The sequence below is a fragment of the Ixodes scapularis genome, unplaced genomic scaffold (assembly GCF_016920785.2).
Source record: "Ixodes scapularis isolate PalLabHiFi unplaced genomic scaffold, ASM1692078v2 PGA_scaffold2__306_contigs__length_199485367, whole genome shotgun sequence".
Lineage (NCBI taxonomy): Eukaryota > Metazoa > Arthropoda > Arachnida > Ixodida > Ixodidae > Ixodes > Ixodes scapularis.
In genome coordinates, this window is record NW_024609857.1 from 16,144,535 (window position 1) to 16,161,119 (window position 16,585).

General features: G+C 44.4%; 1 protein-coding gene across 2 annotated transcripts in view; it reads left to right on the forward strand.

Annotated features, from left to right (window-relative positions):
• The window catches only part of LOC115326716 (syntaxin-binding protein 5), a 51,239-nt gene extending 35,477 nt beyond the window's left edge, over positions 1-15,762 (forward strand). Inside the window, exons 21-29 of one of the 2 annotated variants that reach the window (XM_029987637.4) lie at positions 1,000-1,068; positions 3,754-3,870; positions 3,955-4,071; positions 6,147-6,485; positions 8,175-8,283; positions 9,487-9,582; positions 10,012-10,136; positions 12,634-12,758; positions 14,636-15,762. In XM_029987637.4, coding sequence (XP_029843497.3) covers positions 1,000-1,068; positions 3,754-3,870; positions 3,955-4,071; positions 6,147-6,485; positions 8,175-8,283; positions 9,487-9,582; positions 10,012-10,136; positions 12,634-12,758; positions 14,636-14,773 — 1,235 coding nt within the window. In that variant the 3' untranslated portion in view covers positions 14,774-15,762. The remainder of the gene's footprint in view (positions 1-999; positions 1,069-3,753; positions 3,871-3,954; positions 4,072-6,146; positions 6,486-8,174; positions 8,284-9,486; positions 9,583-10,011; positions 10,137-12,633; positions 12,759-14,635) is intronic. The other variant, XM_029987638.4, reaches the window with a different exon arrangement.
• The last annotated feature ends 823 nt before the right edge of the window (positions 15,763-16,585 follow it).

Sequence of the window (16,585 nt, forward strand, 5' to 3'; positions counted from 1 at the left end):
AGAGTGTTGATTGTTGAAGTGCGTGTTGATTGACCTTTGACCTGGCATTTGTCCCCTTAGATTAACGGTCTTTGCAATAGTCCGATGGCAGTGGCCCAGTCAGCTCAGTCTCGGCGGCAGGCAGACTCTCGTCGAACTAAGTCACGCAAACTTCAGAAACTCCCCAACTTGGTTTCCACTGAGGAACCTCCATGTTTCAACACATTATCAGGTGGCTGTTGAGATTGCCCATGTTCTCACTTAGTTTCTCGGGGCCTGGCGCACAGTTGCACCGATGCTGCTGCAACGCCAGTTGCGGGATTCTTAGTGAGGGGCGACAGGCCCCGACTTGCACTCTGTTTGCTAGCAAGTTTCATAGACATCTTGCTCTTACTGGGACAGGTTCTCATGTCCTTTAGATGCTTTGGCTTTCTAGAGTTACTTGCTCTACACTTGGGACAGCTCAGGCTTCAGAGTGGCATGCAATATTTCAGCATTGTATGCAAAGAGTCGCATTCTACCGTTGGACAAATGACTTCTGTTTCTTTGTGATCCTATAGTATTACTGAAATGTCATGTACCTAAGCATTAGGCACACTTTACTTGGACTGACATGCTGCCTAGTGTATGTGTGAGAGTGAATTGCTACTATTTTAGGTGATGTCTATTTTAGCCTTATTCATAGCCACTTGACTGACGATAAGATGAGCAAAAACATTTTTGTAGCATGCTGTATTACTGAATTACTAGAAACTAAATTTGTTTTTATCAAATTTGAGTCGGAAAAATATTGCCGACATTATACGACATTTGTGTTTCTTTTTTTTTTTTTTTTTTTTTTTTTTTTTTTTTTTTTAAGAACAAAGTGTTATCTGCAGAAACATAGTAATTGGGGGTGTTATGGGTGTTATACCTAGACTACTAGAGCAAGCTGCTCAAGTCAGACAGTTGCATTTATGTATGTCTGTTGAATGGTGCGCACACATGAAAACCCAGTTGTAAGTGTTGTTCTCTCGTTAGGGAACCCCCAAACACCTAGAAATGAACGACAAGGTCTGAAGTCTCCAAGTGTGGCTTATCAACGAGATGGTATGCCACACCTGTCTTACTGCACAAGGTTGAATGTTTAGCTAGGCTTTGTGTGGCACTTTTGGTGTTGTGACCTCAACTGGGGAAACTGGGTATTGCTCCATTGCAAGCTTTGTGCTCGTAATTTGTGTCGCATGCATGCTATGGTGTCCTTAGTATCCATAGTCTGTTGCAGCATAAGAAGAAAAGAAGCCGCTCCTACAAAGCTGTCTGCTTGCCTTGATTGGTTGTCCTGCTTTCCACTCACGCCTTCTCCAGCATTTACCTTATTAAGGAAAGAGTGGATGGCTTTATGGGAGGGGCATCCATACATTTCTTATTTTGCAACATATCCAAAGCAAAACATGCACTTGCGGCAAGCAGCTACCGATAAATTTTTTTAATTCCGTGGAAAACCTTTCCTGTCTAATGACCAGTTCCCGAAGATGGTATCTGATACTATCAGTCGTGAACTATTGATAGTACCGAATTCACTTTTGTGTAGACCACATTTTCTGCCGAATGGTCTCGCTATGTATGTATGTTGCATGGCAGCTGGTGCTGTCTATAAACTTCTGGTCCCTTCTAATCACACTGCGCGTCTTAAGTAAATGTTTAAGTGAGTCAACTTTAGTTTTTCGAGTTCGAGAAGAACTCTTAATACTCAACCGCTGTTTTATTCTTACTTGAGCCTGTGGCACAGGTTAATTTATTCATGTATGCAAAACCCATTGGGCCATTTCTATACGTCTGACCAGCAATCGGTCTCGTCTGTATGTCGTTAGGCTTGTTTGGTGCAATGGCATGTTTGTGACTGCTAGCGACTACGTATGGTGTATTTGTTGTGTCGATGCTTGTTCAGCATGACTAGAGTGTGTTGGTATGTTATCTGTGTTACTACTATAGGTTATGCAAAGTATTGTGCTTAGTGTTTATAAAGATCATATTCTTTTTAGTCTATTCTCTGTGGCATATCTGCTATCTCAATAACACAGTTAACAACGTCACTTTTATAACTCCTAAAATTTTTGATTTCGTGCTAATAACTTAACGAGAATTAAAAAAAATGATTTCATTTGTATCGTGGCTGCTAACTTCTAATGTTTTTTAAAAAGTTTCTTGTTTTTTTTTTACAAAACAATTTATCTGACAGAGGTTATGTTGCCAACTGTTTGAAAAACTGCTACAGCCTATAAAAAGCAACTGATACCTCTTGCTAGCCATATTATGGCTGGTTTATCAGCAAGTTGCATCCATGGCACGGTGTAGGGTGCAACACAGTCAACACAGACAAGCGGTTGCAGCTTTTTGCCACTTCTTTCGCATCATTGAAAGGCTCTCTTAAGAACAACCAGTCTACCGTAAAATACAGAGTAAATGCCCAGCCGAAAAAGTGGGATTATTTTGTAAAACTGGGGGATGGGTGCTTGCTAGGTCTGAGAGCAAAAATGCAGAAGGGGCACAAGGTAGCGTGGGCTTCACTGCTTAGTATATTGACGCTTGTGTGTCAATCTTTATTGCATTGCACCTGTATGCTTGGTAAAGTTGCTGACGTGGAGAAGCATCTCAGTTAGCTATAGGTGTGCTTAGAAGTTTGGGGTGGGAGCTTGATGTGTCTTTTGCTTAAAGGAAAACAATAGTGTATTTATGCTCGCTGAGGTTTTTATTTGAACATGTCCTATAAAAGCCCAACTGCCCAGAACACGATTTGCGGCTCAAAATTTGTTTTTATTTCCGCCCGAAAACTGCCGGTGGAGAATTGGCCAGTTTCAGTCGCGCTCACTCTCGTTTCCATGGTTACAAGGTGTTCAAATTACATGTATCAAATATATTCAAAGTCACGAATTATCTAAGACGCACATTTAATATTAAAAATAAAAAAAGAATATGAACCCCATTTTTTTGTGGCCTCCAAAAAGCTGCAGATATGTTGATAGAAAAAAAAAATGTTGCATGGATCACAGGAAGTATGTGTAGACGTCTTTCTCAATATGGTGACGTACCGCGGGCTGGAAGATGCGAAGCGGCGCACAACGAACCAACGTTGCGACGGACGTGGGGTCGCTACTTCAGAACTGTCGTTCGTGGTACCGGCCAATTGATCTTGAAGCAGAGAACATGGAACAAAAGGGATATAAGTGCGAAACAATCGCACGCCAAACGGTTCATGCAAGTTCGTCATCGTCATCGTCTGCTTGAAATACCAGAGAAGTGGAGAAAAAAGAAAACAATTTGGTGTGGTGTAGCCACGTGATTTACGGCCATGAGCTCCCGTACTCGTGTTTCGGTTTCAAGCAGTTAAGTTTTTTTTTACTTTATTAGAAATATATGTGACTTTACAGCAAAATATTGATTGGGTAGTCTCCAGACACTATATTAAATTGCCTTGCAATAAATATAAAAAAGCATTTTTGGGCTGTTAGTGTCCTTTTAAATGTTTCAGAAGTGGCGAATGGGCACTTATTGAAACATGGACGCATGCTCGGTATTTTATGGTAGGGTGCTGGAAGGTCCTCAGACTTTGGCAACAATATTTGGTCTTTGTACATTCCCTGTACAAATGTTTTGCGAAAAAGCACCGATTTCGCGTTTACGATAGCCGTGTCGTGCAGCACACATTTTATTTGCCGAGTCACTACGTACTCTATTACCTTTGAGCAGCCCTCACAGTGCAGCCCTAAGTGCCATGGCTCTCTTTCATTCCAGATAAGCTGGACAGTTCTTTCTCACGGTCCCGAAGCTCAAGCATGTCGAGTTTAGAGAACATTAGTTCGGAGGCAATCCTCTGTCTTAGCTTTGCCGAAGCCTTCTGTCGAAAGAGTGGTGGGTATGGGCATCGGGAGGGCCCGCTTTCCTTCTCCGTTGCTGGTTGTCTGTCTGCTCACTGCTGCTCCGTTCTGTTCCCAGACACATCAACTTCCCCTAGCCTTTGGGTTGGCACCCACCTTGGATCTGTACTTGCTGTCTCGCTCACTGTCCCCAATGAATCTAGGCACCAGCAGCCTGTAATTGCATCTCCGAGCGGTGAGTCTCCGGGACATTACAATTTACTTATACACATTGTTTATGCTGTGCCGACATATGGCCAAGTTAACGTTAAGGGTTTCTGCACGTGTACAACAAAAGGGTGCATGCTAGTGCCGGAAGAAGCCTCGCGCAATAAACATGAAGCGGGAAACAAACGAGTGTACTGCTCATGTTTTTTTGTTTCCTTTTCTGGTAGGGAGGGGCGTGGGTGCGTGGCAGAGCTGGGTAGTTTACGCCCAACACCCGACCATGTGCCCGGCGCAACAAACTCTTACTCGTCCGAATCATACTACCTATTGAGTTAGTGTGACTGTGAGCAGCTCCCGCTATGCCGCTTCTCCAGAGCATATCAATGAACACAAGGAAGTTCTCCTTTTTGTAAAGTGCACCGCATTTAAGGGCCACTGAAATTAAAAAGCTTTTTTTAACCAGCCTAATTGGGACACGCTTGTCAAAAAATTAATTTTACATGGAAAATAAATTTTTAGAGCAATATTGACGGCGCGAAACGCAGTTTAGTCGGTAGTCGTCTTTCCACTCGTTTTCTCTCTTGGCATTTTGGATGCGTGGAGGAGAGGTATGAAGCTGTGGTCATCACATTGAGGTGGAGAGAGTGTATGACCATCTTGTTGTGGTGCAAAGAGTGAATGACCATTCTGTGACCGTCATGGACTTTGCGCGCATAGCTCGGACGCAACTAAAATAAATCTCGTGCCGTCAATATTGCTCTAAAAAAAAAAAAATGTTTTGCACGTAAATTTATTTTTTGACACGCGTGTCCCAATCAGGCTGTTTAAAAAAACAGATTTTTTTCTTTTCAGTGGCCCTTTAAATGTATGAAAAGTGGAATGCACCCCTCGTTACAAACACACCATTTTTCTGACGTCTCTAAGCGGGAGGGGAGTGCCTTTCGGTGCCCTCCTTTGAAGGTTTATGCTCTGAAAGACAAAGCTCTGCCCAACTCCGACGTGCCTCCACGCGTTGGGCAGAGGCGAGTTTCTTGTGGGCGAGCCTTTCTGCAGTTCTTACGTGGCGTTCTTATGTTATCTGTCGAATCTCGAGATTCAGCAATGGGTTGTGGGGTCAGTGACGGGTCGGTCCACCGTTGCCGAAACTCCGGTGCGCACAATTCCTTCGGAGTCCCGAAGTCGCCGAGGCTGCAGTGCCTGAATGGATCTTCGGCTGGTGTGTTTAATGTTTTGTCCGACCCATGCACTGGAATCATTCCCAAAGTTGTAACAAATTGCATCGCAGAAGCCGGTGCGTCGTGTTGTTAAATGTCGCGATCCCGGTGGTTGGATGTCGCGATCCCGGTGGTTGGAAGTAGGATTGCCGGTGAAAACTATGAGCAGACAATGTCGTTGCGGCGTCCCTTCTCGCGTCTGCTTTGGTTCCCGTAGACCGTCTGACTGCAGAGCGAGCCACCAGCTCTGCAGCTGTGCCATTGCCAGGTTTTCGGCAGGCAACGGCACAATACTTTTGGCGGTGTGGGGGAAAAATCGAGGGACGTCTTTTGAGGACGCGTCGAACGTGCCGGTCAAAGACTTGCTCTAGGGGTCAGATTTTGATTGCGGCAAGAGCGTTCTTGGCCGCCGATCGGAGGCAGCACCACGGCTCGAGCGTAATCGGCCAATGAGACATTTTTGACCCAATCGCACGTCTGCAATAGGGCGGTATTTTGGTTAGGAAGTCTCGCCAGCATACAAATTGCGAGAGAGGTCTTGTGGCCTCTCGGGTGCTAAGCTAAGCTTGCCCTTAGTCCTTCTTCGTCCACTGGTCGATGTCAGCTCGTGTACGGCAGCGGAGGACACAACTCGAGATTTGCAAACGGAAGCATGTGATGCAAAATAGCGGACAATTGCAATTTAAGCCCGGATCCGATCTCGCTTTGCCATGGCGCTCGGTTCGTAGCAGACAAAGTACAGCGTTTTCTCATTTCATTCCCGTCTGCAAAACGGCACTTCGTAGCAGACACACCGCATTCTTCACTCGCGTTAGCAGACAAACCCTCTACAAATGCCATAGCGCCGCCGTCGCGTTGACAGGGTCCCCTCTGCCTTGTCCCATTGCAGGCAGCATGTTTCGGCTGAAAGGCCCGATCCTGTCAATCTCGTTCTTGGACGGCAACGGGCTGCTGATGCTGCCCTCAAGCGAGCAGTGGAAGGACCGCACGGACTCTAGGGATCGGGAGGACCGGCGGCTGCGCTCCACCCTGAGCGGCGGCGGCCGGGCCCGGGTCTCTCCCACCAGCTCGCAGTCGCTGGAGCCCCGGGACGCCCAGTTTGCGGTCCTGGCCTCCGAGAAGCAGGCCCGCATCGTTGCCCTGCCCTCCCAGACCTGCCTGTATAAGGCCACCCTCACCGAGACCTCCTTCGTCGTCTGCACGGAGGTGCTCTCCATGAAGAGCATCGGTGAGTCGTGGCCCGTGGACTGGCCACGAGCAGCCAGCAAGGAGTATACTCTTTTTTTAATCCCCCCCCCCCCCCCCTTTTCATTCAAGAAAGGAGACCCTTTCCCTTTCTGTGGGAAGTAGCTCTAAGGCATGCCCTTGGGGAGAGGAGGAGAGAAAAGTGCGAGAGGGAGTGGGAGGAAGGAAACTGGAAGCCGGTTTTCTGCCTGGCAGAAGATCGTTTTTTTTTTTTAATTGCTCTGGTGCATGGGTTTTCGAGCTGGGTCCCCTCAGGGGTTCCCCAAACTCCCAAATTTCCTTGACCGTTGCTGCCCCTTAGTGAAGCGTTTTTTTTTTTTGTTTTTTTTTTTTCACTAAGTATTATTTTAGGAAATCCGAGCCACCTAGTGGTGCATAACAACATGCTGTAGACTTTTACGGCAATGGGGGCCGTAGACTTTTCCACTGCTTTATGGCAGCAATGCCAAAACTGGGAGGGGTTCTTGGGACATAAATCAAAAGCGACGGGAGTTTCCTGAGATAGAGAAGTTTGAGAGCTCTAGTGCACTACTGTTCAGTCCTTTGGCTGTTGGTGGGTACTTCAAATATATGAATAAATATTGAGCCCTGGGTTGTTTGAACGGGGCTTTCTTTTCCATCCAAAATTTGCAATACATATCTAGACTTGGAAAAGAATTTTGAAATACTTCATTTCGTGATATACAGTGCAATCCACTTATGATAATGAGAAAACCCAAAAATTCAGTCGTTATAACCGATTATCTAAACTAGACGCTGGCTGTTTCTAGTTTTGAAGCTCTAGAAACTGATCGTTATAAGCGGTACATCGTTATATCTGGTATAAGTGGATTGCACTGTACATGTCCCATCCAGGCACTTTACAAAAATGTTCTTTGGGAGTTCAACGTCCCGTTAAAGGGGTACTCCGGATATTTTTTCTTAGCTACCCCAACTAACTATATTTTCCGAATTCCCAGTCTTTACCCTCTCTGGTATGCTCTTCATTATCGTGAAATTTAAAATTACTTACTATTCTGAAATCGGCAAATGAAGCTGAGGCCAAAACCAACATTCAAATATATATACCTGCGCTTTTCAGTGCCGTGACGTCGGTGGCAGGCAGGCTTGCAGGTTGAGCGGGCAGCCTAAAAAACAAAGTATATGGCGAGCATTAACTGTTTCATGCTGCTGCGCGGGTGCTGGAGCGAGCTTTCGAAGCATTCATTTGACACCTTCCAACTGCTTGTAATCACTTGGGGAAAATGTTCTACAGTTCAAAGAGTGAACCCCTACCTGGCACTGGCATCACTTTTTCATGGTTGCCTGTAAAAAATCTAAAAAAAAAAAAAAAAAAAAAATGAGGATTAAAATTGTAAATTTACTCTGCAAATAAAAATTTATTCTGGCCTAATTAATATTCAGGTTACTAATTCAGCAATGTTTGTGGTGCATTTGGTCAGTTTTGAGGCAAATTGGAGACCACAAAGAAAACGCCGAAATACCCTTTCTCAAGTATTTTGGCGAGGCCTCAGGTGTTTAGTAGTTTTAAATTACCTGGTTATATATTTTTTTTCACAAATATCTCTCCAGTTTGTTTCTTTTATTGCAATAGTAGAATATTTGTGAAAATCCAATAGGTAGTAAGTGTGTTCATATACTTAACCTCAAATGCACCTTTTTTGCATTCCAGACACAGCATGCCTGGTCTGCTATATTGCAAATGGTAACATTGTTGTGTACAGCCTTCCAAGCCTTAAGCCACTTTATGAAATGGACTTCCTGCCACTAGTTGACATGAGGTGAGCCTTTTGTTTGTTACTACATCTATTTCTTACAACCGAGAAAGCCAGTGGTTTAGCCGGTCAGGAGAGCTGACTGTCTGGGCCGAAACACTGGAATTACAGTCGACTCTCATTAATTCGAACTCCAGGAAACCACGAATTTTGTTTGAATTATCAGAAGTTTGAATTATTAGAAATTTATCTAAATATGATGCAAGATAACATTATGATTCGCCATATGAATGGCTACACATACAAAGCAGATATTTGTGCATAGGCCTACTGATGATAAGCAGGTATGCCACACATAAAACATTCGTGAAATGTATGGCATAGTATCCCTCAAAGATGTTGTTTATCGTGGACTGCTGAGATAGCAGATGACAACTCAAAACAAAATTAAGTTTGTTCATCAGGCCAAGAAGTTGCCTAATGCACGACTATCAAGCAAGGGACGCATCAGTGATGAAAATGGGCATGGCGCGGCAGTTTTCATAGCAACTTGCGTGGACACTGTGACGTGGGCCTATGCCATGCTGCCACGTCGCAGCGTTCGTACAAGTTGCTATGGAAATTTTTGCCTGGTATCAGTTTTCATAGCTCATCTGTGCCCGCTTGAGCCCCGTTGAGTGCGCTTCTCATCGAGCACTGGTGCACTGCAAGGAAGCAAGCTCCACGGGTGTTGCATCACTGCAGTGCGCCATTGTTCGGAAAGAAGCGCACTCAACAGGGCCGCGAGAACAAAAAGTATGAAATCCATAAAAACGCCGTTCGAATTAAGTGGCTTATGAATACATTAAAAGCATAGTGGGACAACCAAAATTTTTAAATTTGAATTAACCAGAAGTATGAAACATAAGTTTGAATCATCGCTAGCCTATTTATTGCTGCTACGTGCAATGTCTTGCACGTAGCACGAGCGGCAAAAGGCCGTTCGTGTTAACATACGCTCATGTTGTCAGTGCATAACTGGTGCAGGACATCTAGGGTAGTTGTAGCGCGCAGATTCATAGAGCCAGCTGTTACTGCTGTCTTATTGGTAGAGGACTGTGCAAGACGTTAAATAAGTCAACTTACCCTCGTGGCATTTCTTTCATGTTCCAGCCTGTTGGCACTGGCTCGAATTTATTCACACATTCAGTGACTGCGCATTCTATTATCAATTGGTGCAATAAGGATTTCCTTAACTGTGCATTTCTTTTCTTTTTCTTGCTGCAACAGAATTGCCAGGACTTTTTGCTTTAGCAAGAATGGGCATGGAATGTTCTTGTGCTCCCCATCAGAGCTGCAGAAGTTTACCATTTCTTCGGATTTCTGGTGAGCTGGTCGCTCTTGACACGGAAGTACACTACGTAGACCCGCTCATTAGCTTTATTCTTTTAGCCTAATAAAACAGTCGAGTTTACTTCAGTTTGGCAGAGGAGGTACTGATTTGCACACAACATTTGGATAAATATGGTTAGTGTACTCTCGTGCATGAACAAGGCTTGTCGACAGCACTAGCGGGACCAATATCTGTATTTCATCTTTACGGAGGTAGCATTTTGCTGACCTTTTGGATTAAACGAGGCAACCATTTGAAGTGATACCAATGTTGTAATAAGTGTAATAATTAGTAGCAGCGAGCATCAAAGTTTACATGTCTTGCGAATGCACCTAGACTCAAGGGCCTAGAGTAATGCTTGTGATAGTTCAACAACAGATTCACTCGGACGGAATGTAGTGACAGGGGCGTTATTTTTGCAGTGCCAACCTGCAGGAGATGTTGGGAACCATTTTTCTAAACAAAGAGATGCCTGAAGCACCAAAACAGAGTTTCTTCAAAGGCTTGTTTGGCGGAGGACCCAGTCTGTTGGATCGAGAGGAGCTCTGTGAGTAAACTGCACCCAGCAATGCTTTGCTGCTTGTTCTCAAACCAAGTCATATTTTGGGGCTCTACAGTACTTTTTTTATTTTTTCCATCAAACATTCGACATGCCCAAAACAGGTTTGTTTTTATGGGCTTCTAATTCTCCTTGTAAAAACTTACAATTGTTTTGCATAAAATAAGAAAAAAAACTTTTTAAAGCGATACCGTAGAACGCTGCGCATCTGCCCATTCCACATTAAGCGCCCATTCCCAAATTTCTAAGATCTGAGAAAATATGCACAGTAGATTGATATGTAAAATTGATGACCGGACTAGCGCCCATCCCCCATTTTTTTGCGATTAGTATCTCTAAATTTTAACTGGGCTTTTCTCCGGTATTTTACGGTACATTTTTTAGATTTTGCCTGCATATAATAAAAACGTAAAGAAAAAGTAAAAAAAAAAATACTTTGTCCTAATTTGATTTAGGTCTCGCTGAACCAGGAGGAGAATTATGCGAAAGATTGATTTATTACAAAAAAATTAAAAAAAAAAAAAAAACATTGAAAAGAAAGTCGCCTTCTTTATTCTGAAAAAGGAATGCTATACAGTACCTGCCTAGACACTTTTTAGTTTTTGTCACATTAGGTTAGGAATTATGTCTTTTTCAGTATTATAATACTGTTAAGGGGCAACTTTGGCCAAAACTCAAGATGAAATAAATTACTGGTATCGCTGTAGTGACACAAAATACGACCCCAGCCAAACTATTACGTCCGTGGGACGCCGCATTCTCAACTAATGCTGATAATAAAAATGCGACCCGCCGCGAGCCGCTGCTCCTTAGTGGGCGGCCAGCGGGTTGCCTATGGCTAAAGCAACATTGGGCCGTGATGTCAGTATCGTTCTCTTTTTTTCTTCTGGTCCGGGCGTTGCGTGGAGTGCGCTTTTTTGAGCCGCTACCACCGCTTCTTCGGCTTGTGATTGGCGTGTTTAGCCGTTACTTTTATCTGTAGCCTGTGTAGCTTCGGTATAGCCTTTTGTTTATTTGCTTGTGAGGACTCCAAGACTCGTTTTAGCGAGCAACTCGGAGCGCCCAAGACTGCCCAGCTGTTCCTCGATAGATGCCGAGTGCAACTTGTAGCGCTGTGGGCTGCTCAAACAACCCGCTGCGTAACACAGAGGTGCTTTTTCACAAGTTTTCAAGTGACCGGAAATTGGAGAAGGTGTGGGTGGACGCTGTTTGACGAGTGGACTTTGGACTTTGGCTTTTACTCGCCCAAGGAAAAAAGACAAAAAAAAAAAAGACGTGTACAGCCCAGCACACGTGTGTTCGGGCGCCGCGGCCCGCGCCGGAGAGCCTCAAAGCTTCATGTCTGGAATTGACCTGCAGCGCGAAAGCGAGAGGGCCCCCAGTATTGTATGTTACTGGCAGCGCGGCGTAGAGGAACGCCGCTCCATCCAAGGAGCCCCAATGACAATTTAGGCCTAGCGATGAGTACGGAAGACCGCACAGACGGCGACAGCCGCCGAGTACGGTACCCAACGAGTTCACTCGTTTTCAAGTCGCTTGCTTTTGGGCATACATGCAACAAGTACGGCGTAGCGCACGCGCGGCGGCGGGCGCCGAGTACGGCACCGTACGAGTTCACAGGTTTTCCAGTCGCTAGCTTTTAGGTATACGCACTAACTCTTGCTACATATGCTGGATAACTACCATGTATACAAAATTAAACAAAACCAGCTTACCTCCTATCTTTAGACGGCTGGTGCAACAGAAGTAGGTGCCACTCGGCCTGCATACTCGTTGAACGAGAACGATCCTGACGTCACGTTCACATAGCGGCTGATTTCCAGTGTTGCCGGGGCCTTGAGCGGCTAGTTTCGGTTCCGTTGGCCAAACAAAACTTTGAGGCGTCGATATCTTTAAAACTACGCACAATAACGAGAAAACAATTACACCTTGCAATTCAGGGACTCTGACTGCACTAAAAACAGTCATAATCCCAAAATCGAAAGTGTGGGCCGGAGTTGCCCTTTAACTGATTAACTCTTTTTAATACATAAAAGTTTTTTTTTTTTTTTTTTTGTAGTATTACCGTGTCTAAACTTTAGCAAAAATGCCCTACCACAATATAGTGAGGTGGTTCCTTATTAGAAGCACTATATTCCATATGCTTTGAGCTGATTATATGACTAAAGTGCAAGTTGGTTATTAATGTTAGCATTAGGGGAAGCTGTCATACACTCATCCTTCTACAAATGAGAATCCTCGTTTCTAATTGAAACGTGGTGAATTTTAGGTTGAAGCATTGTAGTGCTAATGTTGTTGTTGGTTGACTAAATGACTGTTGCAGCCATTTACTACTCTCTTATAAATCAGTATTGGTGAAGCTTAAACAAAGTCCGACAATGGGTGCGCACTGTGGTGGATTTTGCGATTATCGTCGGGCCACTGATCGTGTTGTGCCTCCTCAAGGCCGGAAGCCCATTGTGTCAATTTTTCTTGTTGTGTCCAGTTGGGGAAGCAAGTGGCAAGGCATCGAAGACAGTGGCTCGCCACATACCAGGAAGCACCGGCAACATTGATGCAATGAGGGCACAAGCGGGCACTCTGGCTGGAGAGGTGATGAGGGCCAGACAGGTGAGCGGGCACTTTGCCGGAACATTGTCCGTCCGCACAAGCGGGGTCACTTCTAGTGCTTGCCACCGAGTCGTGGGTTACTTTGACAAGACGTTAAAAATCACTTCTATAGCAGGAATTAATGGAGGTCTCGAGGTCTGGCGCCTCTTGGTGCATAGCTTGACGTGAAACTAAGATTGTCTCGTCTGCTGAAATCGCTGCTGGCTGGGATACGAGACTGAAAAGACAAGCGAGATGGTGCAGATTAAGCATACTGTGTATGTCGCGACGTCGGCGATATGGTGGGCAGTTTCTTTAAAGCGGAAATGGACAGGGATGTTCTGTGAACAGCCTTGAGGCATCACCATTATCACCAGTTTTCTTTCCTTCTTCGGGGCTTCTTGGGGCTGTTTTGCCAGATGTGCTTCCAGCTTCGAGATTTTTCTATTATTACTGCAAGCCGCCACATGATGACTGCATTCAGAACTAGGGTCATACAGTGAATTCTGTTGACACAGGCGCCTTTTTATCCACTTCGCTTAAGAAACGAGCAAATTCAGCACACGCAGAAGCAGACTCCCCACACATTTGACGGTATTAATGCAGAATGTGTATTATATGCGGCATTTTCTATGAGAAAATTGTCATGAGCGAGCCTCATGAACGGGTGACATGCTGGGAGTGTTACACACTTTAAGGTTATATGCGATCATGTCTCGTTAATATCAACCCTGTTAATATGGACGAAATTTTTAGGAACCAATCTCTCCCCAATGCAATTCCGCCCCAATAATATGGAAACCGGGAGCTCGGACTATGGGCAGCTATTTTTGCGACAAATTGTGTAAGAAAAGGCATTTTTGTCTCGTTAATATATATGCCAGTAGTTCAATTTCTGTAGTTTTTCGTGTTGCAGTGGAGAAACGCCATTCTGAAACCCTCTTGCGTAGTCCGCACCAACGCAGGTGCTAAATTTAGTGCTAAGCATGCGCTAAAATTGCATATGTTATTCTAAAACTCACTAACATATAAGGTTTGAGCCCCCGGTGGGGCTCGGAACGTGGGTCGGTGGTGTGGCAGTCGGATACTTATGGCCACTGAAGTAGTAGCACTTTTTTTTTTCTTTATTGTCTGAGCTACTAGCACAGCTGGTCTGGAAGGTCAGTTTTTATTTGAATGCAAAAGTGCCAGCGACAGCAAACGGTTTTGGGTGAGAATAATAAATAAAAAGAAACGAATAAAAAATAAAGGAAAAGAAAAAAGTTAATATAAAAAAAACAGGTGATAAACAGGAGGGAATATCTAGCACGAACGATGCACAGAGTGTGGTTTGTGACATTCTGTGCTTGCTGGTCTTTGTCAGCATGTATAATGGCATGCATCCTTTCTGTTTGTTAGCGTTTATCATCTTTCTTTTTGTGGCTAGCAGTGAACTAATACGACCGAGATTCTAATGTTATCTTCATACTTGCCATGCAATATTGTCGCGGCTGGACGCCAAGAAGGTGACAAGAAAATATGCAGTGTGGAAAACTGAGTAAACTGAGCGCAACACCGTGTGAACATAACATGAAAGAGTTGTAGTTCGTATGCTCGCTACGTTTGGTTGAGGTAACAAAAATCTTATGGAATGCAACGAATTAAAAAAAAAAAAAAAGAAAATAAGTTTGCAACCGTTAAAATATTTCAATTTGTGCCGTTTCTCGTGTTTCAGTTGTAGGGAAGGGTGTGCACTGCTAGGATTCTCACGGGGTGCACATTTGTTTTCGCCACCTTTGGTACTGACTTTAATTTAACTGCCTTTTGTCCGGTGGTTGCGAGGGGCGATGCCCCCGCAGTTGCAGAGCATAGAGGCACAACCTCTGTTGGTGACGGGATTGCCTTTCCTCTTCCCCCAGGGTCTGACGGAGCGGGGGGAGGCTCTCTCGCAGCTAGAAGAGCGCACGGGACGCATGATGACCGAAGCGGAGAGCTTTGCCAACACTACACACCAGCTCATGAACAAGTACAAGGATAAGAAATGGTACCAGTTTTAAGGCCGTTTCCTTGGTGTGCCTCCACTCTGTGATTTTCCGTGTACTCTCGTAGGAATATTGTACTCGGTTTCCTTTCATTCGAGTTTGTTGTTGCCGCTTCTCCCTGCGCAGAGCAAAAATAAATATAAAAAAAAAAAACACAGACACAGACACCACCACCACCACCATTACCACCGCCACTACCACCACCACTTGGATGTGTATGATGTGTATATATGTAGCATCAGACGTTGACTGTTTAAGTGGTTCCACATTTTCTGTAGTGTTTTTGCTGTTTCCTGTATTGTACCTCCGAGGGTGGGTGTTGCGAGGGCCAGTGAAGCAGGGAACATGGGTCTAAAAATGCGACATATAATTTTATTTCTCTCGACAAATGTTACAAAAGGTGTCCGAGGTATTTTTCTAGAAGAGGCTTTCGAGAAACCCATATATGCAATTTGCCAAGTCGTAGAGGCGCTCTTCACGATGCTGATATGGTCTTCTTCTGTTCTTTCGCTGTAGACTACAAATGCTGCGACAGCTTCAAACTGGCTTAGACCCTTGTCTTCACTGTGCAAATTGTGAGCAAACAGTTCTTCCATGGAAAGGTCTCTTTTCAGCAATTTGCTCTCGAGTAGGCATCGGGGTTTTTTGGAAGGGTTAGGTCTATCGAGGTATGCTAGTGCAAGACTTTGACTGTTTCTGTGAGGAAGGATGCAAAATGCGCATTGATGATCCAAGTGTATTATTACGCCATGGTAGTTTCGTTTTCCCCGCACCTGTTTGTAGCAAGATTCCGAAAAAAAACTGTTTCTGTGATGAGCGGCAGCAAGTACAATTGTAAATAAAGGATGTGTACCAGTCAACAAGATGCCATGTTTATCTGTTGTTGTTAGCGAGTTGAATACCATTATTCATGATGTTTTTACTTTTCCTTAAGGACCTTGGTTTTCTGTACTCCAGTTGTCATCCACCAGACAATTAAACTATAGAAATGTTGCAAAGATGTGCTTGGGCTTCTCTTGCTGTATTTCACTTGGACATTGGGATTGCGTGCAACCCCGGGAATCTCGTCACTGTGCCACCAGTGTGTATTTCGAGTGATCATTGAATTATTTATGTCCTATTTTGGGGGTCTTTTGCATCCTTGTGCGGCATTCCTGTGACTGTCACAGAAGGGCTCACTATGTATAAATATTAGGTGCATATATAAAAAAAAGTGTTTTTTTTTTTACTGAAAAAATAAACAGTATGCATTTCAATATTCATTCTCCACCCACATGTAGTGCCAAGGGCTACAGTTTCAGAGCTTGCCGTAATGGGACTCAAAAGTTGCGCGATTTTCGAAAAATTTGTGAGGAAATAGTTCCCAGTAGCCGATGCCATTCATCTCGCTATATTCGTGGGCATTGACCTACATTTTCTTGTTGGAAATTTCTGAAAAGCGTTTATAATTTCCTTATTACATAACTTCAAGTTCTGAAACTTTGGCATCTGATCTGGACCACCAGTACTACATATGGGTGGTAGCTAAGTGTTGGGCTATACATAGTTTATTTTTGCAGTGAAGAAAAACCAAACATTTTAATGCAAAAGTGCTGCCGGTGTTTGTGACTGCGAAACATGAGCAACTAAAGAGAGGGTGGCATGCGCTCGGCAGCCCCTCTTTCCCTCCTCTTGGATGGCGTGTCAGACCCCCTCTCTCCCCTCTTGGGTCACGTGTCAGGCGTGGCCAGAGGTTGCTGGAGGCCTGGAAGAGGTAAGGGGGGTGGGGATGAGGTGAGGGAACTGCTGGAAATTCTCGCTACTTGCGTGTTTTACGCTCTGCTTTAA